Here is a 23420-nt window from a genome sequence, read left to right on the forward strand (position 1 = left end):
TTTTTACCCTACTAGAGAAGTTTTTGGATGTGCATAGGGATTTGAGTCTTAGAAGGTCCCATTCATCTATGTTATCTTCTCCTGGTTGTAGCGACAAGGAAATTTTAGTACGAAGCAAAACCAATCCGCATGCCATCAATCACGGACACTCGACATTGAAAGTATCAGTTCACCAGTCTCAAAGAACCATGCCAATGCAACAGGAGCAAAACCTTTTTCCAAGAAGACTTAGTGGTTTTTTAACACTGGAGACTTTTTAAGGTCACATTCACAAAGATTTGTCAAAGTTTTGCCCTTTCTTCTTTCCCAAAGCTGTGCTCTGGAATTTGAAGCTAGTTCACCACGAAATTTTAACTATGTAAGATCAACTAAAAATTGTCATAGTACTCAAATTAAAAATTCTAGAAAGGAAGCAACCCATAAGACGTGGGTTTAAAGACACAATACACAAGTGGACATTTTCATAAGGTTTTAACAATTAGTTGTTAGGTTCCATCCCGTGGAGTAAGATTCACAGCTACCCTGTGAACAGTAGACCTGAACCCTGTCCTATCCTGCACCATCCTCATCATCTCTGACACACTGTAGTCCATTCCTGCAGTCACTGTATCAATCCCGCTCGCTGAGAATCTTCTTGTCTTTCACTGACCTCCACCGTTCCAAGCATGATTCCCTTTCATGCTTGGAAACAGCCTCTCCTAGAAACATGCCTAAAGTATGTATGAGATGAAGTTTCACCATCCAAGCTTCCAAACAGCACTCTGGCTGCACTTTTCCCAATACATGTCTGCTTGTTCTTTTGCCTGTCCATGGGATGTTCAATACTCTTCTCCAATATCACAGTTCAAAGGTATCAATTTTTCTTCTTTCCTGCTCTCAGATGCATAGCAAGTGACTGAACAGACCATGGCCTGAATCAGGTGCACCTTGGTCTTCAGACTGACAACATTGCTCTTCAGAATTTTGGAGAGGACCTTGACAGCAGACTTGCCCAATGCAATACGTCTCCTGACTACTAATACTAAGGGTGTTGACTATGGATACAAATAAGATTAAATAATTGACAGTTTCAATGTTTCTCAATCTATTATGATGCTCCTTAATTGGTCCAATGGTGAATATTTTTGTCTTCTTGATGTAGATATGCAATCCATATTGAAGGCTATATTTTTATATTTGCACTAATCATTTCAAGTCCTCAATTTCAGCAAGTAAGGTCATGTCATCTGCATAATGCAGGTTGTTTACAAATCTTCCTCCGATCCTGATGCCATGTTGTTCTTAAATAGCTTCTGGAATGCTCAGCATACAGTCTGAACAGAGATGGAAAAAGAATACCTCTCTGAAACACACCCTTCCTGATTTTAAATTATGCAGTGTTCCCTTGCTTCATCTGGACAACCATTTCTTGGTCGAGGTACAGGTTTCATATGAGCACACTTAAGTGTTCTGGGATTCCCATTCTTCTCAATGTTAACATGGTTTGTTATGCTCCACACAGTCAAATGCTTTTGCATAAAAATCAGAAATGAGTGATTAAGTGGAGCTGGTATAAAATTGATGCCATAAACTTGACTCACATGCATTATGCAAAAGTGGTATCAAGTAAAGACTATGGTGGAAGAAATGATGGCGTCATGTTTCCATCACTCATCAATGAGTGATGGGCAGCACACTCCCTCAGGTAGGTGAAGAGTCCTGGGCAGGACTCCTCCTGGATCTTGGCCCTTAATCATCACTAGATTTCCAACCTTGGGCCAAGTGCCCAGTCATTGCCTGTGTGAGAAGACACTAGGGAGTTTCTGAGATGATGGATGTCATAGATTGAATTGTGTCCCCTCTAAATACTTGTTATGTAATAATATCTTGTGGAGACTGTATCATAATGCCCCATGATTTGATAAGCTAAATAATACTAAAAGAATTAAGGGGGAGAAAAAAAATTAAGGGTGGAATGCAGCACCCCTTAATGTCTTCACAGCCCTGATTCCAGGTAAGGCAAGTTTCCCTAGGACGTGGCCTATAATACCTTTTATCACACAAAAGAGGTAACAGGAGAGGAAAAGAGCTGGGCCAGGGGGATCTCAGTATGAACAAGAAATAACTGATGGAAGGAGAGGTTATTCTTTTGCACCCAGACTTCTGTGATAGGAAGTTCCTTTACACCCAGGACGCTAAGACACATGGAGATGTGCAGGAATGCTGGGCCTCTAGATGCTGAAGGCAACAAGGGCTATCCTCTACCACTGACACAGAGCAGGCCTTCCCTTAAACCTGGCACTTCTCACAGAAGCTATAAGAGAACAAATTCCTGTTAAAGCCATTCACTTGTAGTGTCTCTGTTACAGCAACATGAGATAACTAAGACAATGTACTTGAAAGAATCTAAAAAACACAAAAACATACAGAGCATTAACTAAATATGACACGCTCTTGTTTCAAAAGCATCACAGAGTAGCTTGGGGCTGGGTAAGCCCCCAAAACTACTGTCCTTTTTAAACCTAAGCCAAAAATATCCCCTGGAGTCTTCTTTAAGCTAAACAATAATTTGGTTTAACTTACAAAAAATAGCTAGTTTACCTTAGTTAGATATAACTGCTTTGAACATTATGCTCTTCAAGGAACTACGTACTAGAATCAAAGTGACAACAGGAACCCAGAAGATTAGACAGGAACCCACTTGGGCAGTGGATTTATGTTAATGGGGAGCAGCAACTCAGTAAAGGAGGATGAGAATGGTTGTATAACTCAAGGTATCAATGTCACTGAAATAATGCACGCAAAATGGCTCACTGGTGTCTTTTGCTATACATATTCTCAACAACATAGGAAAGAAAAGAAAAGCACCGGCCTTTGCACGAGGGGCTGAGGAACAGGGGGCATAAATGACCCGTCTGAGAGCTCAAGATAATTCGGGGCTAGAACCTCAGAAGGTAAGGGTAATGAGGAAACTGTCATCTGATGGGCCCGACTGTGTTAAAGGACTTTCGTGCGTGCTTTCTCATTTAATTTCCATGTCTATGAGGGGACGCTAGTAATGACTCTTAAAACATAAGAATCCTTCAGAGAGGACTGACATTTTCAATCATGTGGAGTCTAAACAGTAGGGCTCAGTGGCCCATGGTTCATATGAGTCCAAGTTGCCTTGTCAGGACTCAAACTACTCCTTTCTGTCTGACCCTGGGGTGTGGTAAACTTTTCCTTCTAAGGGTCACCAACAGATGGGAACACTCAACTTCCCTCCCCCATTCCCACCACTGACTTCTTCACACAAATGCCTGCCTTTCCTGTCCCACCCCATAAGGAGCTCTGGACTGTGCTCTAATTCATGCCTAAACCCCAACTCAGGAACCACAGCCCTTCAGTCACGCTGTTTCTTGTCCCTCAGCTGTCTCTTTCCTCTCAGCTTATAAGCAAGCACAAGCTTCTCATTTTTGTTGCCTGTGAGTTACAGTGCTGTTTTCTTTGCTTTCACGCTTCCTCAAAGAGTAGTCTTCAAGTGAAGGGCTCAACTGGCTTTGCTTCTTTTTATTTATAACTTACAGCAATGAACCTGTTCTTCCTTAATTAAGATCACCTGTCTCCTCTCTTTTTTGGTCTTCCTCTGAATACACAGCTCACCACAGCTCCCTGAAAAGTTCTTCTTGCGGCCTCCCACCACTCCTCCACTCCCATTCCCTTGTTTCTTCTGGTGGTCTTCACAATGTGGGCATAATCTGGGGTCATGTTCTGCTCTTTTTTTCTCTGTGCATTTTCTCCTGCACACCTGTGATTTCAATCACTGACAATTCCCAAATCTTTTTCTTTGGCCTAAATGTCCCCTCAGAGTAAGCTCCCAGCAATAACTTCCCACCAGAAATCTAGTTGCTATCTAGAATAAGTGTTAGTTATGGTTATCCGAATATTTCTTCCCTTCCCCCTAACTGGGCACACAGTAGGATTGTGCTGCCTTGGGTGATGCCTTGTGACCAGAAACCCAATGCTGTTGAAATCAGGTCACCTCCAATTCACAGCCATCCCATCTAAACTAGACAGAAACACTGCCTGATCCTTCCTCGTCCTCTCAATCCCATGTTGTTGCTGAGTGCCACAGAGTTGACATGACTCACAGTGACCCTCTAAACAACAAATCTGGACCTTGCCCTGTTCATCTTCCCCTGCACCCACATCTTTCTTGCCTGTATTTGCTGCCTTGCTGAGCAGCACTACCATTCATCTAAAACAAAAATAGAGCACTAACCCACCTCCCTTCCTCCTTCCCACCACCCATCCTTCTGCTATGTCAATGTTGTTAAGTGATGCAGAGACAAGACCTAGCAACACCGCAGTGACATTCTCGGACCTCAGGGAAGCTCACCTTGCCCTCTGACCTTTGTCCCCTAGCTACCCACTACTTTAATGTCACTTCACCATGCACAATTCAGCTACCACCTATCTTCTCTGGACACCTACCCTTTCCCATATGATCCACAGATGAATTTAGGATTCTAGAAATTCCTCAAGGGAGAGGGGAAGACATGTTAATACATGTCATCTTTTCTTGCTCCAAGCATAGTTCCTAGCATATTAGCAAATACCCAATAAGCATCAATAAGCTAAACACATTTTTCTTCATAATTTCCAAATAGCAGTTTCTTTTGTTTCCAGGAATTAGTTTTCTTTCTCATCCTCTGTCAGAAAGCTGTTTTGATATCATTGTCAAAGCTTTCAAACTTTTAGTTGAAAAATATCTAAAAGTATGTCTAATATGTTTAGCCGTTCAATGAAGCAATGGAAATGAAACATCATTATCTCTAGATTTAAATGATAAGAGTTTACTTTTCCCCCTCTATTTGTTGTTCAACTTTTAATTCACTTATAATTCAAAGATGTGACTTCTCTTCTTTTACATTTTTCTTTATAGTTCTGAATCTACACAGTACAACCAAGCAACTTTGTACACAAACCCAAGTGTGTTTGTCCCCTGATGTAAGCTTGGCTTTAGTTACTGAGATCTGTGTCTCCCCACCCATTCGGATATTCCATGGTTTATTCAAAGTTCCAACTGATGTTTGTTGTTGTTAGGTACTGTCGAGTCAACTACGAGTCAAGGCAGCCGTATGAACAACAGATTGGAACTGCCCTATTCTGTGCTGTCCTCACAGTCTCTGTCATGCTGACCCACAATGGAAGTCACTGTGTCAATCCATCTCGTTGAAGGTCAAACTCGTATAGTTACCTGCAAACCTTCCTTTTTGCATGAAGGTCACTACCACTCCACTGCCACTGAATCCACCTGAATTCATGGGACCCTCCACTGGATTGTCAAGGCTGTATGTCTTCCTGAGAGGAGACTACTCATCTTTCTTCCTTGGGATTAAAACCAAGGACCTTTCGTTAGCAATGCAACAGATAACAACACATTATGCCACCAAGGCTCCTTAAAGGTCAAACTGTTGTTGTGTACGGTTGAGTTGGAACTGGAACTGCCCCATAGCTGGCCCTCCAGGGGGTGTTCAGAGGCAGCCAATCACACAGGAGGGTCAGCTAGGGGTCGTTTCTGACTCCAACTCAATAGTATACAAAAACCCCCCAAGTTTATCATTAAGGAGATCTGGTGGCACAGTTTGTTATATGTTGCACTGCTAACCAAAAGGTCTATGGTTTGAACCCACCACCGGCTCTAAGGCAAAAAGATAAGCAATCTCCTCTCATAAAGACTTACAGCCTTGGAAGTCCCAGGGAGGGTCACATGAGTCTGGATGGATTCGACGGCTGTGGGGCTGTCACAGACTTCAGCAAGATGGACTGTCACACTGGGCTTGAGCATGGCAGAGAGGGTGAGGGTAGTGTGAGACAGGGAAAGGTTCACATCTGTTGTTCACAGTCCTTGTCAAAACAAACCCCCGAGAAGTACTTATTGAACACTAGGAAGTAGCAAACCATTTTATCCAGCATGGAGGAAACATGGTCCAGCTATGCATTATCAACAATAACCTTTACAACTATTCCACGAGGGCAGAGGCTCTTCCCTCCTCACCTCCTCAAGCCACAAAGCTGAGCAATAAGTAGCAAGGATTTAAAGCCAAGGCTCTCTGGTTCCAAAGCCCACTGCTACACCACTTTCTTGTAAGAGAGCCTCAGTTTCTAGGAAGCACGTCTGCCCTTGAAGTTGCCTACACGTGGTACCAGAGCAAGTCTCATGTCTGAGCATGAGGAGTGGAACTCTGGGCTGGGCCGCTCACCTTTTCCACAGCTTGTCTTCCCTGATGGAGGCACACACCAGCTGTCCTTTCATATAGGCCCGTGCATCCCCAATAAAGGAGGTGATCCCAAGGAGGAGCTGCTGGGCTTCCTGCATGGTGCTGTCGCTATAGTCTATGGCTGAGGAAGAAGAGAGTGTTATTTGAGGTTAAGCAGACATTTAACACGTTCTATAAGTACACTCAATTACACTAAAACTTTCTGTAGTGTTTCTCCAGAGTGGCCTTGCTGTTTGTCACCTGCCTTCAAACTATAATCCAACAGAAACCAAAGCTCTCCTGTATCCGTATTTCCCAAGTCATACCAGAGACTACACCATGCCCTGATTAAACTGCTATGCCACTATGGAAAAACTACTCCAAATACCAGCTGGCTGGAGGTGGGGGGTTCTCACTGAAAGACAAGATGACAACAGCCTGGTGAGACTGTGTCCTCAATGTTAACAGAAAGATCAGAAGCACCATAATGAAATGTGCTGGCTGCAATTAGGATCTCAGTGTTGTATGTCAGGGAAGTGATAAAAGAAATAGAGTTTCATGATACAGAAAAATAGATTTAAGAATATTTATTCTTAAGAAGCTCTGGGTCATGCGTGCGGGCGCCCGCGTGCTCACGGGGCCACACGCCCCGGCGCTCGCGAAAGCTCGGGCTGGCTCTAAGGCACCTACTGGCACTCCGCGACTGCTCCATTTACCTGAGGGACGGCTGGTCGCCCCCGCCTGGCGCTGCACCCATCAGCGAATCCGGCCTCCGAGGTCCGAGGTATTTTAATCAAAGTAAGAAATAGCTGTTGATCTAAGATGGAATCTGTTGTTTGGGAATGTGGTTAATCAACTTGATATGCTGGCCAGATGTGCCCAATGTAATAAAATGAAGAGGCAAGATGATGTCATTTTCCCTCATTGTGAAACCAAAAATAAATGCCCTTTGTGAGACCAAGCTAACAAAGCTCTGATGATGTGTGAAGTATTTAACTGTTTGAAGAACTCAACAGTAAGCTGTATAAGAAATACATTCAAGTTGAGACCTGCAGGTGCATAAAGATCTAAAGATATTGAGAAGCGTCATCTTTTGGATCTCATTCAGATCCTGGAAGAATGGCTATGACTTGGATTGTCTTTTATCTTTGGCCTTTGACTATATTTATGGAGCACATAGTGGGTCACAGTTTGTTTTCCTGTGAACCTATTACATTGAGAATGTGCCAAGATTTGCCTTATAATACTACCTTCATGCCTAATCTTTTGAATCATTATGACCAACAGACAGCAGCATTAGCAATGGAGCCCTTCCACCCTATGGTGAATCTGGATTGCTCTTGGGATTTCCGGCCGTTTCTTTGTGCACTCTATGCTCCTATTTGTATGGAATATGGACGTGTCACACTTCCCTGTCGTAGGCTGTGTCAGCGAGCCTACAGCGAGTGTTCGAAGCTCATGGAAATGTTTGGTGTTCCTTGGCCTGAAGACATGGAATGTAGTAGGTTTCCAGATTGTGATGAGCCATATCCTCGACTTGTGGGCCTGAATTTAGCTGGAGAGCCCACAGAAGGAGCCCCAGTGGCAGTGCAGAGGGAATATGGTTTTTGGTGTCCCCGAGAGTTGAAAATCGATCCCGATCTTGGCTATTCTTTTTTACGTGTGCGTGATTGTTCACCTCCTTGTCCAAATATGTACTTTAGGAGAGAAGAACTTTCATTTGCTCGATATTTCATAGGATTGATTCCAATCATTTGCCTCTCTGCCACATTGTTTACTTTTTTAACTTTTTTGATTGATGTTACATGATTCCACTATCCTGAAAGGCCTATTATATTTTATGCAGTCTGCTACATGATGGTATCGTTAATTTTCTTCATTGGATTTTTGCTTGAAGACCGAGTAGCCTGCAATGCCTCTAGCCCTGCACAGTATAAAGCTTCCACAGTGACACAAGGATCTCATAATAAAGCCTGCACCATGCTTTTCATGGTACTCTATTTCTTTACTATGGCTGGCAGTGTTTGGTGGGTAATTCTTACCATCACATGGTTTTTGGCAGCTGTACCAAAGTGGGGCAGTGAAGCTATCGAGAAGAAAACCTTGTTATTTCACGCCAGTGCATGGGGCATCCCTGGAACTCTTAACTATCATCCTTTTAGCGATGAATAAAATTGAAGCTGACAATTAAAAAAAAAAGCCGCTCTGGTGGCTCAGTGGTAAGGAAGTGCACTGCCAGTGCAAAAGTACACAGTTCAGATCCACCAGCCGCTCCATCAGGAGAAGGAAGGGCAATCTCCTCTCATGCGATTAACTGCCTCTGAAAACCCCCTGGAGGGCCAGCGATGTGTCAGTTCCAACTTGATGGTACACAGCAACAACATTCTATGAAATAAAATGAGCTTCCTGATTCTGCCTAATTGAGAGCACAGAAAAGCCTTGGTCAGCTGGAGAGTGGGGCTGAGGGATTATCATGATTACTACTGTTTTTAGCTGCTATCATTCAGCCTGACCCATGGCGACCTCCTGCACAGAGGAGTAAAATGCTGCCCAGTCCTGCACCAATCCCAGGGTTAGGGCAGATTAAATCACTCAGGTCCACAGAGTTTTCACTAGCGTATTGTTGAAAGCAGGATCCAAGCCTTTCTTCCTCTTTCTCTTAGTTTGGATATGATACCGGAACCTGTTCTGCATCATAGAAGCCAAGTGGCCTCCAAGGATAGTTGAGGGGGTGGCTCTGCACCAAGGTTCTGGCTGTGACTTAAACCCAGGCCCTCTGCATGGAAGGTGAGATCTGTAACACTAAACCATCAATGCCTCCTGGGAGAAGAGTGCTGGGCAGACAACTGGAGGGAGAAGAAAGCAGCCCTCCAGAGGCTGTGATGAAGGATAGTGGGACCATGCAGTGAGCTGATGAGCAAATCCATTGACGCTTCTCTCTGACCAGACCACAGCAACTCAGTAACACAACTGGGTCAGCAGCTGAGCTCCGGCTCCGTGCAATAGATAAGCCAGCTAAGGTCATCCTGAGATTTCAGAGCTGAAACTGTAGGTCTCTCTGATAGCAGTCTTTCAAAATCACCTGTGTCATTCTCTGAAATAACGAAATCTCTCTGCTTCAATCACTTGTGTAATCATCTTCCCAGAAGAGAATTGCTTTTCATGGGTCGTCTGTTCCATTAGGTGAATGAAGATGAGTGAGCTCTGGCATTCTGAAGAGAATATTGTGAAAGGGACAGAAGAAGCAGAATTTCTTGAATATCAGGAAGAAAAAGAGTTATTCAGTTGATCCTTTGAAGGAATATAAACGTGGTTACTACCACAGTCCAGTTAGGGATAGAAGTTTTAACCAAAAGGCATCTTGTAAATGAAGGGCAAGCAGTAGGACCTGGGCAGTCTTGAGAGTGTAGCATAAAGGCAGTGACTGACAATGTGGGCTCTGCATCCACATAGGCTCAGCTTGAATCTCAGCCTCACCTTTTTAAATTGTGACCATGAGGAAATCACTAAATCTTTTTATATCTTCATTTCCCCAACTGCATAAAATGAGTAACAGTACACTGCTTCGAGACAGTAAAAGCCCTGGTGTCCTAATGTTTTAGGTACTAAATGAAAAGTTGCTATTTCCAACCCACTAGCCTACAGAAAAGACCTGGCTATCTGCTCCTATCAAGATGTCGGTTTAGGAAGCCCTGTGGGGCAGCTCTGGTCTGTCACAGAGTTGTTATGATTCAGAATTAAGAGAATGGCAAACAACAACCCATCGATTAGTGAAATTAATGGAGTAAATAGATCTAAAGTACGAGAGCAGCACTCAATACATGTTAGTTGTGATCATTATTATTGCTCAGAAAGGATTTTATAAAAGATACAGCACTATTAACTCAAAATTCAAACTCTCTGCTGTTGAGATGGAACCAACTCATGGCTGATGATTCAGCAGTTTTTCACCGCTGTAAAATCACAGGGGTGGAGATAACCCAGGTTTCTTCCTTGGAGCTTCAGGGAGAGTCAAATCATCGGAGAGGAATGGTCTTTGGCTAGCAGTGTGAGTCCTTAAGGATTAGGGCCCAAGTCTCCGTTTTAAAGAGAAAACAAAGTAAAATGGCCACATATGGCCTCAAAGAATCCTAAGGTATAAATTACTATAATCCCAAGAGTTATAGGAATGGGGAAAAACCTCAATAAATTCATTCATCCACCAAAGTAATTCATCCACCAAAAACCTCTTTTCAGGACACTGACTAGGACTCATAGCAATCCTATAATCAACAGATTGGAACCCTGCCCTTGCTTAGAAGCAGAATAAGAAATTTCCAAACACTAGTCCCCAAGCTGAAAACAAACAAAACATTTTAAGGCTAACTGGTAAGTATAAAGTGTCCCTTTTATCTATATAAGAATTTCATTAATAAACATTTTTCCAGTGTTTTAGAACAAGACATGCCAAAGACAGTGATCTACCAGAAGAGGGCATTGCTACCAACGATTCAAAGATGACCAGATTGACTCGCTCCCACATCAGAACAACATAAAGACCAAAGCTCAACATTTGATGATCATTTTCTGAGCACTGGCAGAGTGGTTTTGATATTATGTGTAAGAACTGATGTGAAATCATAAACTAAAGTTCAGTGTTTGCTAGAGTCCAGATGAATCATAACAAGACAAAAAACTAAGAATTAATGAGCGAAATTTAGGCTTCATGAACTGAAGATTATCTCAGAAATGCTGTACAAGAATATATACACTACAAGCCTTCTGGAAGTAGTGCTTCTCCATCAAAGATCTGAATATGTAGAAATAAAAAGAAATAAAGATAATGAAGTGATCTGTGCACCAATGTTTAGTATTAAAAATGGCTTTCCTAATCATTTACTTTGCCACATGGATATGTAAGAACCTATGAATAATGAATAGGGTGTATTGGGGATGTTGTTGATGAGGACAGTTTCCCCTTAGTGGAGTTAATAGAGACCAGACTTGGCTATCCCCACACTGCCCTTGTTCTTTTTTGCATGCTTACATCATCTATCTCAATCCATTAAAGAAAAAAGTCTTTTAAGTGATATCTAATCCTTGCATAACATTAGTATGTGTTTTTTAGAATACAAATATGTTAACAACAAAAGGACAAATAATAATTTTTAAAAAATGGACAAAGGGCCTGAAAAGATGCTCAACATCATCAGTAGAACAAAATAAAATTGTTCACAAAAGCCAAAAGGTAGAAACAAACTTTTGGTAATAAAAAACATGGAAAGCCTAAGTGTTTATCAACAGATGAATGAAAACCCAAAATGTGATAGATATACCCAAAGGAATACCACCCAGCCAGAAAGAGAATAATCTTGATATATGCTACAATATAGATGAAATTTGAAGACATGCTGAGTTAAGTAGAATATTGAATTATCTCATTTAAATATAAAGACAAAACCAGGCAAATGTATAGAGCCCAGAGTTTATTAGTGTTTGCCAGAGATGGGGGATGAGGGAGCAGATTACTATTTATGGAAGACTGAGTTTTAGGATACAGTGATGGAAATAGCATCAGGGATGCCCTTCGAATTAAGGCAATCGACAGCAGTAAGTTGTATACCTGTAAAAAGTTAAACTGGGGAATGCTACGTAATAGATATATTTACAACAACAACAACACATAATGCTATACTTACAATAAAGAACAGCTGTTTGGGCTACTCCGTATAACCAACTCATGGGATTCAAGTCCTTGGTTTGGAGGTGTAGAGTCATAATTTCATGAGACACCCCACTTAAGTGGTCTAATATTGAATCTGCTACCCCTAGTTCACTCTATAGTGTCTGAGGTCTTAGAAGCTTACAAACTCCATCCCTGATGATATAACAATTAATTTCTATTTTGGAGCAACAGAAAAGGAGGAGAGACAGGAGCAGGAATAGAGACAGGAATAAATGAAACATAAGACTAATTGTCTCCATGAATTAATGCTATCTAAGCCATGAAATAGTTACTTGCTATGCATCTGAAAGCTGGACAACAGCTGAGGATGACAGAGAAGGACTCCATGGTGTTGGAAAAGAGTGCTGAAGATCCCATGGTGTGTCGAAAGAACAGACAGATATTTCTGGGAGAAGGTGCAGTCACTTGGAGGCAAGGATGATGAGGTTTCATCTCATGCACTTTGGATATGTTGCTAGGAAAGGTGATTCCTTGAAGAGGGACATCGTGCTTGGGACAGTGGAAGGATGGAGAAGGAGAGGAATATCTTCAACCAGGTGGACTGACACAGTGACTGCAGCAATGGGCTTGAGTGTGTGAGAGATTGTTGAAGATGGCATGGGATAGACCAGTGTTCAGATCAGTTGTTCATAGAGTTGCTATGAGTCACACTTGACTCGGCAGCATCTAACAACAACAACACACCATAAAATAAAGGAGCCCTGGGGCACAGTCCTTTTGCTAACCCAAAGGCCTTGCATCTCTGGTGGCTGCAGCTCTGTGGGAGAAAGACTGGCAGTCTCTGTCTATTAAGATTTATGGCTTTGGAGACCCAAAGGAGGGTTGCTATGAACCACACTCAACTCCACAGATGTAGGTCTGATTTGGTGTGCTGTGAGATCAGAAGTGGACGGTGCCCAGCTACTACTGAACATTATTCTGAGCAAAGATTCTGTAGAAGAATCCTGAGCAAAGAAGGAAAATACAGACCAGAATTTTAAAGCCTAATAGATTCTAGTCTGTCTGAATCTCTGAAGGCTAGAGGAAGTTTTTAATTATTGCCTTGAGATAATCTCAAAAACTTAAACCAAAACTATTTCGAGAAGTCTTACCACCAAATAGTAATAAATTGCACCCTGAGCCCAGTGTTCTTTTAAGAACCATCTATACAGGAGCAAGCTGGCAAGAGCAATGTGAATGATTAGAAAGGAAACTTATGGGGCAGTGAGTTTATGTTAAAGGGGGGGTGGACATTTGGGTCAAAGAGGACGAGAGTGACTGCACAACTAAAATCATGTCACTGATGTCCCCGAGTTGGACGTGTAAAAATTGATGAAACTTCTTTGAAATCCCAGAGGTGTAAAATGTATCGTTCGAATGCAAAATAAATATTTCCACCCAAATAAATGAAACCTAAAAACTTAAAAAAAATATTGATGAAACTGAAGCATTTGTTCAGCTGTGGATAGTTTCAGCAATGACAACAACAAAAAAAGTCAATACAGATATATGTTGCAAATTATTTCTATTTTTTAAAACACCATAAAGAACCTATAAATTAAATGAAATGGTCCCTGAAGTATAGTTTAATTTTCTGTATCATCTGTCATTTCATTAACTTTGGTGCTGAACACTTGAAATCTCACTGTACTGTAGCTGCACCAAGGCCATTAGCAACATAAGTAGTTGGTCGATATATTCAGATGACCTCAGAGGAGGCGGCTGCTGGTCACCCACCACCGATAAGAAACACACACTAGCCTGGTACTTAGCAGGAGCTTAAAGATTTGCGCAGGAGACAAGGAGAAGAAAAGAAGGTTAGTCTCTTAGATTTTGGTTGCAAAATACCTCTCTTTTCAAATCCAGTTCCTGCAGCCAATGAAATGAACACAAATGCCAGTCAATGGAGCAGGAGCAGGTCCCCACAAGGAGGGTTCCCACATGTGCCTGGCTAACGTGGTGCCTCAGAACAGGATGAAAGGCCTTTGTGCTGTGTTCACTCAAGGTCTGTGAAATGAGGATGGGCAAGGCCAGGGTGGGTCATGAAGATCTGACCCCACCACCATGCTTAGCCTGTTATTAACATACAATGAAACAAAAATAAGCCAATATAAAAAGGGGTTCCCCCTCCTTCTGATATGCTTTATGTTTCTCATAGCTTCCTTGGCCTCCTGAAAAGAACAGTTTTCATTTAATATTCTAAGCCACGCAGTAATTTTTGATGAGTACGTTAGTATTTTCTGAAACTATCTGTAATGAAGAATCAGTTTTGGTGTGGGGTTGTTTTGGGATTTTTTGTTTGTTTTTTGTTTGCAAATCCAATTCACTGTAGCTTGACATGTATGTAAAATACAATCAGAATGACTTATTTTAAAATGAGTGCCCCTACTTCGTTTCAGCAATATCCAATTGTTATAAAATTGCTAAACATTACTCCTAATTTTAGTGGTTTTTGTTTTGTAACAAGGAGCACTAAGACTAGCTTGAGCCCACAGACCCTGCTTTAGTCAATCTTTTGAATCTCACAGAAATAAACAGAGCTTATGTGGCTTAGTGCTAAGAAATTGAACTGTAAATCCAAAGGCACATGGTTCAAATCCACCAGCTGATTCTTCTTCAGAAGAAGAAATATGGGCAGTCTCCTCCCATACAATTTACTGCCTCTGAAAATCCACTGGAGGGTCAGCTATCAATTGGTTCCAACTTGATGGTACACAACAACATCCTACACAAATGCCAAAGATGCTATGCTGTTATGCCTAAAAGCATCATTTTCAAGATAAAATTCCTCAAATTAGACATAGATTCAAGCTGGAACAATGCAGACATAGCACTCCCTGACCTCAAAACAGACTACACAGCAGTAGTAACCAAAACAACATGGTGCTGGTACAATGACAGGCACACAGACCAATGGAAGAGAATTGAGAACTCAGAAGTAGATCCACCTATCTGTGGTCAACTGATATTCGACAAGGAAACCAAAGCTATCAAATGGGGAAATGATAACCTCTTCAACAAATGGTGCTGGCAAAACCGAACTGCTACCTGTAGAAAGCTTAAACAGGATCCAAATCTCACACCATACACAAAAATCAACTCAAGGTGGATCAGAGACCTGGGAGTAAAGCCCCAAACCATTAACGTTCATAAGGGACAAACTGGGATCAAGCTTAGAAGTGCTACTCCAAGGTATAAAGAGACTGCCAAATACAATCAGAAATGCAAAAATCTGAAGAGGATAAATAAAATTGATGCATGGGACAGTCTAAAGATGAAATCCATGTGTGTATCAAAAAGTTTTCCCAACACGGTGAAAAGAAAACCTACAGACTGGGAACAAACATTTGGTAATATCATCTCAGACAAGAGCCTTATAATAAAAGTTTGCAGAATACTCCTGGGCCTCCACAAGAAAAAGACTGATAACCCAATTACAAAATGGGCAAAAGATATGGAAAGAATTTTCACAGAGGAAGATATTTGAATGGCTAACAGACACATGAAGAAATGCTCCAAATCACTGAAAATAAGGGAGATGCAAATCAAAACCACAATGAGGTACCATCTCACTCCAGTAACAGTGGCAAAGTTTAACAGGGAAGCAAGTAATAAATGCTGGAGAAGACGTGATAAGAAAGAAACGAACTCTTATACATTGTTGGTGGGATTGTAAAATGGTACAACCATTCTTGAAGGCCGTTTGGCTCTTCCTCAAAAAGCTGAACATAGAAATTCCATATGATCCAGCTATTCCACTATCTGGACTATTGTTGTTGTTATGTGCCCTCGAGTCGTTTGCGACTCAAAGCGACCCTATGTACAACAGCCCTAAATGGTGCTCGATCCTGTGCCAATCTCATTGCCTCTGACACACCCATCCCAATTACCCCAGTCACTGAATCAATCCACCTCATAGAGGGTCTTCCCCTCCTGCGCTGTCCCTCTACTCCACCCAATATGATGTCCCTCTCTAAAGACCTGTCTCTCCTTACATTTCCAAAGTATGTCAGACGAAGCCCCAGAATCCTTGCCTCCAAGGAGCAGCCTGGTTTAACCCTCTCTAGGATGAATCTGTTTTCTTGGCAGTCCATGGTACATTCAATACTCTTCTCCAGCACCACAGCTCAAAGGCGTCAATTCTCCTTCTATCCTCCCTAGTCATTGTCCAACTCTCTGATGCATAACAAGTGATTGCAAAAACCATGCCCTGTATCAGGCACACCTTAGTCTCCAGAGAGACACTGCTGCTCTTGATTACTTTAGAGAGGTCCCTAACCGCAGACTTTCCCATCGCAATACGTTTTTTGATTTCCTGGCTACTGGTGCCAAAGTGCTGACTGTGGAGCCAAGCAAACTGAAGCTGTGAACAATCTCAATCTCTTCCCCATCCATCCTGATGCTACCGATTGGTCCAGTGGTGAGAATTTTTGTCTTCTTGACATGGAGTCTCAGCCCATATTGAAGGTTGCAGTCCTTGACCCTCTGCAGTAAGTGCATGAGGTCCTCCTCAGTTTCAGCGAGCAAGGTTGTGTCATCTGCATAACGCAGATTGTTAATAGATCGTCCACCAATCCTAACGCCACGCTTCTCCTCATAGAGCCCAGCCTCTCGGATAATCTGCTCTGCATACAAGTTGAAAAGGTATGGAGATAGGACACATCCCTGGCGTACACCCTTCCCAATTTTGAACCATGCAGTGTTGCCCTGCTCTGTTCTGACGACTGCCTCTTGGTCCAAGTGTAGGTTTCGCATTAGCATGATTAAATGTTCTGGGATTCCCATTCTTCTCAGAGTCAGCCACAGTTTGTTACGATCCACGCAGTCAAATGCCTTTGCATAATCAATGAAACACAGATAGACATTCTTCTGGTATTCTCTGCTTTCAGCTAAGATCCATCCAACATCAGCTACAATATCCCTAGTACCACGACCCCTTCTAAACCCAGCCTGGACTTCTGGCAGTTCTCTGCTGATGTGCTGTTCCAGTCGTTTTTGGATAATCTTCGTAGAATCTTGCTTGCATGTGAAATCAATGATATTGTTCTGTAGTTTCCACACTCAGTTTGGTCGCCCTTCTTTGGGATGGGAACAAATATAGACCTCTTCCAGTCAGTTGGCCAAGTGGTTTTTCTCCAGATTTCTTGGCACAACTTGGTGAGCACATCCAGGGCAGCATCTGTTAGCTGAAATATGTCAACTGATATACCATCTATTCCGGGGGCCTTATTTTTTGCTATTTCCTTCAAAGCAGCTTGAACTTCTTCATCACCATAGGCTCTTGCTCAAATGCTCTTTCATTTAAATTCTTCTGTATCTGCCAATTCCTTTCTATACAATGACTCAGTATATTCCCCTGAGAAAATGAGAACTGAGGCACAAACTGAGATTTGCACACCAGTGTTAATAGTAGCATTATTTACCATCGCAAGAACATGGAAACTGCCAAAATATCCAACCACAAACAAATGGATTGAGAAATTATGGTACTTTCACACAATGGAATACTACACAGAATGCAGGAACAATGATTTTTTAAATTATTACCTAATTTGGGAGAGATTGGAGAGCACTATGTGGAGTGAACTAACTCAATCCCACAAGGATAAATATTGATCCAAGAGGGGTGGGAGAGGGTGAAAGCAGAGGGGTGAGGATGAACAAAGGTGGGGGATGTTAATCACGAGGTTGTACAATTTGATGTTCTTAAAAACAATGTGTTCCAAGTTTGTAAATAAATTTGTAGAAAATAAATAAAATAACAAAAAAACATATTGAGGAGAAAAAAAAATATCTACTTTCAGTTTTCCAGTGCCTTTCATAAATTTCTTTACCCTTTTCAAAAACTCACTATGTCTTGCTTTTAGGAAGCTTGGATCCTGTTGTGGTTTTTGTTGTTGTTACTGTTTTGTTTTTTAAGATCAAAGGTTTTCTTCTTCTTCACAGAATTTCCTATTTCACTAATATAAAGGCATAAAACAGTAACAGAGAACAATAATGCATACAGCAATGAATACACCAGGGTAATGTTAATATTTAAAACAGCCAGATAGTTTTGGAGGGGTTTTAGAATAAATTCAACAAAGGTCAATAATCACAAAATTTTAAAGTTAGAGCAAGATCAGGCAATGACTAAACATAGTTAACATCTTTTATAGTGATTTTATACTGATTGATTATTAGCTTTTGTTTTGCAAACGAGCACATATTTGTAAGAATGGAAGAAAGGACAGTAACATGCATAATATTAACTATACACTTTAAAAATTATGAACCATGCAGAAGTTTAACTCAAGTAGTACTAATGGTCTATGTCTGATTCAAAGTTCAAAACCCCACAAAACAAAAAAAAACTATTCCCCTCTTCTGTAGAAAGAAACAAATTGCTTGTTCTTGAGAACTTTCCCATCAAGAATTTAGTAGAAGCAGGTATACTTATATCATTTTGATGTTTTTGTTAATGTTTCCATACAATGTACTTTGAAATAAAAATCACTTCTTATTCATTCTCATATAATTCTCCTGATGCTCTTCATCACACATTAGTGATCAGAAATGAGGGTAATTCCCCAATCCCTGTCCGCAAGATCTAAATAGGAACTTACTGTAAATTGATGGGGAGTTTTGCCCTGAGTCATGGATTGTGCAAGAATGAACTGCTGTTGGGTTTGATTGACTGTAGATGGATTGTGGTGTGGTGTATTTGAAGGCTATTGAATGCAATTTACAATGCTTAATAACAATCTTTATTGTTTTAGTATTAAAAAATAAAAAAAAAAAAAGAAAGCCTTGATCCTGAAGAAAAAACAAAACATCAGAAAGCCACCACAAAAATCTGACAGGTTGAAAACAAAGATCAAGTGAAAATTGAGAGAGTCCAGTCAATAACTGGAAGGCCTTCAGAAGTAAAAGTACCACTAAAAACACAGCAAAGAACCATCTGCTCAGACAGGGAGAGGGCAGAGGCAGAGTGCCTGCCCAAAGAGAGCATTCTGCCTATTCATGTTAACAGGAAAAGCACTGTCGATATAAGGACCCTAATTTACAGATGGGGGGAATTAGGCAAGGAAACAAACTGGCTTTTCCAGTTTTAAAGCAACACTTGTTGAATAAAGATTAGTGTCTCTTGCTGCCAACTGTCGAGTTCCTTCTACTCAGCAACGTCTTGGTGGCTGGCTCTCTGAAGGTGCTAAGGAAGCAGCTAACAAAAAGAACAAAGTGAACTTTTATGCCACCAGAGATTAACAGACTGTGGTTTTGTAGGCAAGTTGATATAGCAAGTGAACACACTCAAGGCTCTGCTGTCCTTGTGCTCATCTGTGAGGGGCACGAGGATCAGACTTTTTATTATTCAGATCTTCAAAGCTTCCATCACAGGAGTCCACATCCAGGCTATTCAGAGATGCACCAGTATTTCCAGAAATCTCTCATGGCCACATAAGTGCCCCCTATCTCCCACTGAAAAATTTACACCAGTAATGAGTTTCTGAAACAGCTGCCAATCCTTGAGAAAGCCTCTTTTCAGACCAAACTTTGCATCCAAAGTTCAAAAGGAATTAACACACAAGTAGAGATTAATACTAATAATAGGCTCCTGCTACCACCTCCTTTGCAGGCTATGAAAAAGAGGCGGGAACAGAGACCTCCAATGGTAAACACCTTGTGGGAAGGAACACATCTTTAGAAAAGAAAAAAAGTCCGAACACTGCTAACCAGGATTCACTCCAGAAGCCCTGCTGTCCAGCATGGCCCAGATCCTAGGACCTGGGCAATCACATACTCCCACCCCTCCTTCCTTCATCTGTGAATGGAAGGCAAAACTACCATCCTCTACAAGAAAATATAACTCCTCTTAGCAAGCTGCTCCTCTTTCATTATGCCAAGGGGTACACACAAGGAGGCAGAAGCACATGTTACTCTGGACTTTGTATGTCCAATGGGCAGTTGTGTACATGAGACTGACCGTGCCATTTCTCTCTGAATGACAAATCTCTTCCCTTCATCCTCACACAGAGTAAAATAGAAACAACAAATCTCTCAAGTTTATTTACCTGAGTTTTTCCTATCACATATTTGGTGAGGCTATGCTATAGTCTGTGTACAAATCAAACAAAAAACCCTATATCCTCTCTTCAGCTGTTCCATCAGACAAAACAGTGATTTCTGCCTGTTATTTGCCTAACAGTTGATAAGTGAAAATAATGCTAAACCAAGTAGTCGAGTAAGAGCCAGATCCCAATTCTTGAGAATGGTGCTTCTCGTGGCTACAGTGAATTCAGCTCTCCCTGCATGATTCTCTGCAGTTCGATGCAACAGAAAGATAGGCTAAAATAATCTACGGTGCAGAAAATGTGAGTTTAGCAAAATAAAGCCAACAACATTGCTGTGCATACATCAAAGCTAGGATAAAGATTTGGGCAGAAGCAGTAAACAAATATACATCCCAGAAGGGCTTTGATTTAAAGACGGCATTATTTGCAAAGCTCATCACTGTTTCTGGCTGTGCCTCTTCAGATTTTCCTCATCTTTGTTCCAAAGGACAAGCCTTGCCTTGGAGTGCCCCTGGCTTGCTTTCTAAGCATGCTATTCTGCACTGTTTGAAAGTGTGCAATCAGTTTTTCTTCTGTGCACTGTTGGCTATATCCAGCTTGTAGTTATCAGTGCTCGGCACACATCCTGTGCAGCAGAGCTGTTTTTGAACAAGCATCAGGTGGATGCTGAGGGACTGGCTACATCAAGGGCCTTTTAATTTCTTGATCCCATCTTATTTGAAAAAAAAAAAACAAACAAAACCCCAAACACAACCAATCTAGCTGCCAATGAGTTAAGTAAACTCGGACTCTGGGCAACCCCATGCGTGTCTGAGCAGAATTGCACTCCATAAAGTTTTAGAGGCTGATGTAGTGCAGATTGTTCAAGATGCCTTTTCTAGCCATTTTGTTCTGGCTTTCACCACATAGTTGGGTTGTTGTTGTTGTTGTGTACCATCAAGTCAAAACCGACCTGTAGATGACCCTCTTAGTGGGTTTTCAGAGGCAGAAAGTGCATTGGAGGAGATTGTCCATCCTTCTCCCGTGAGCAATGGGTGGATTTGAACCTTGTGCTATGCTACTGATGCAAATAAAGTAAACAGCTCATTCTGAGTGGGAAAAAACATGCAAATAAGGTTTATAAACCTTATTTGCATATTAGTTACTTTTGCCATCCTGCCAGGTTTGAACTGTGTAGGTTCAGAGAGAAAAGGAAAATCTCACTTTCATTTGAGAAGGAGAAAGTGTAACCCTGTGGGAGACAAACTGAGAGGAGCAGCAGCAGAGGTGTGAGAGCCAGAGAATGGCAGGAGACAAAGAAAGACCAGAGCTTTTGCCCCAAGAAGTCAGAACTGAGGGCTTGGGGGAGATGACATAGTTGGAAAAGCTATGTAACTTTGGCCCAAAACTTTAACGCTAAAAGTTAAAAAGCCAACAAACATGCTCTAGAAACTGTCCTGACTGAAGGATTCTGATTGTCTGTAACCCAAACTTTAATCTGGTACACCCCTAATGGAGCCCATAATCTTGAGTATGATCTATGAGTTCTGTGTGGCCATTGCAATGGATTAGCAAACACAGTAGCAGAGCAGCAAGCTTTGGGAGGGCTAGGCTAGTGTTAGAATTCACTGACATAAGTGTAGGACATGGTGGCAATTTTAACTTTACAGGAACAGGTTTGGGGTTATTAATGTCACTGATGGGAACTCTTCCTTCTTGTGGAGTTAGTAAAGATTGGACATGTCTTTCCAATGCTGGTAGCACTGTTTATTCAGTTGATATTTTTGTAAGATAAGCCTTTCTTCTGAAGTACCCTTGTCATTGTGTACTGGTGAGTCAGAACTGACCTTTCAGAGGCAGTAAACTGCACAGGAAGAGACCGCACATCTTTTTTTTACAGCTGGTGGCTGAACTATGTGCCTTTGGGATGAGAGCATAGTTCCTTTCCACTAGGCTACGACACCTCAAAGTGTGCCTGTGTATATTCAGATTTCCAACCTTTCCATCAGCTGTTGAGTTTGTATTTGTTTGCCTCATCTTGAGACCACTTTCTATCTTCTAACTCAGTTCTGAATATCTTAAAAATTTACTGCTGTCAAGTCAGTTGTGACTCACAGCTGAACATCCAGGGGAGTTTAAAGGCAGCACATCACACGGAAGGAGACTGCTCATCCTTCTCTCGTATAGTAACTAATGGATTCATACCACCAGAGGAGCTCGGCCTTTGGGTTAGCAGTGCAACCCTCTGCAGACTATGAACCCAGAGCTCCCTCAATGCCAAACAGGACAAACTTCAAGGCAGGATATCTGCATCTCTTCCCAGAATCAAGCCATAAGACACCACACCCTGAATGTACTTATTAAGTATATAACCGATAATAAATAAATATCAATTGATGACTAAATATGTAAAGAGAGCCGGTTGCCTCGTATGCTGGTTGCACACTAAGAAGCTGTGCTGCAATCCCAAAGGTTCAGATCCACCAGCTGTTCCACGGGACAGGATGGGCAGTCGTCTCCTGTGCGATATACTGCCTCTGAAAACCTGCTGGAGGGTCAGCTGTGGGTCGGCTCTGACTCCCCAGCAGACAACAATAACAAGAGGCTGATCCCATCCTCAAAAAAAAGTAACTTTCCACTTATTCTAAAAATATACTACCACTATAAGGCAGAAAATTCCAAATGACTAAAGGTTAAAGAAATTGAGGGGATAAAAGTTGCACATGTATCTGTTTCTATTGTATACCATGGAGTTTGTGTTTATATGGATGTGTATCCAGATATGTGAGCTTACATGTAATCAAACTGAGTCAGTGTCAGACCATCTCAACAAGTGTCTCTGTTCCTGTAGCTGGAAAAGGGCAGACAACATCACTACATACAGAAAGGGGACTCAAAGAGAAAAGACAGTGTGACAGGTAAAACCAAAGTCATTTCATCAAACTGTCTAGTGAAATGCTATGCCTCTAACATATACTGTTGAGTAAGAGTTACTTAGTTGATGAGTTGGGAACCAAATATGGTTCAGTTGCCCTTCTTTCATTGTCTTCATTTAAAAAAGTAAAATAAATTAGAACAAGAAAACAAGGACACAAAATGAGAGACAAGAGAAATAAAAGGAGATAATTGAAAAAAGTTAACCTAAAATAAAAACAACTCCAATTCACTGCCATCAAGTGGGAACCAATTCAAAGCAGACCCTCTATTTTGGAGGCTACAAATTACATGAGAAGAGACACTGTTAGATCTGAACCACTGGGGAGGGATGGCCTTATGCTCTCTAAAAAGCCAACACTTCAGAATAATTTCAGTATCAATAGAATAAAGTATAGAATGGAACCTGCAAAAGTCTGCAAGTAAAGAAATCGGTATGGCACCTTAATGTGCTGGTAGTCCAGGAATTAAAGATATGAGAAAGGAAGACTCAACAAAAGTGATTCTGAAAATTAAGATGGAAGAATTGCA

At 41.5% G+C, this 23420-nt stretch overlaps 1 protein-coding gene and 1 pseudogene across 1 annotated transcript in view; one reads left to right on the forward strand and one right to left on the reverse strand.

Moving 5' to 3' along the window:
• Nucleotides 1-23420, reverse strand: part of CARS2 (cysteinyl-tRNA synthetase 2, mitochondrial (putative)) — a 164477-nt gene that overhangs the window by 9754 nt on the left and 131303 nt on the right. The window contains exon 11 of the mRNA XM_006883793.1: nucleotides 6225-6363. Within this exon, the coding sequence (XP_006883855.1) occupies nucleotides 6225-6363 (139 nt within the window). The remainder of the gene's footprint in view (nucleotides 1-6224; nucleotides 6364-23420) is intronic.
• LOC102852578 lies at nucleotides 7341-8412 on the forward strand (annotated as a pseudogene).

This window comes from Elephantulus edwardii, unplaced genomic scaffold (genome assembly GCF_000299155.1).
Source record: "Elephantulus edwardii isolate Elephantulus edwardi_28Jun2011 unplaced genomic scaffold, EleEdw1.0 scaffold00030, whole genome shotgun sequence".
Classification (NCBI taxonomy): Eukaryota; Metazoa; Chordata; class Mammalia; order Macroscelidea; family Macroscelididae; genus Elephantulus; species Elephantulus edwardii.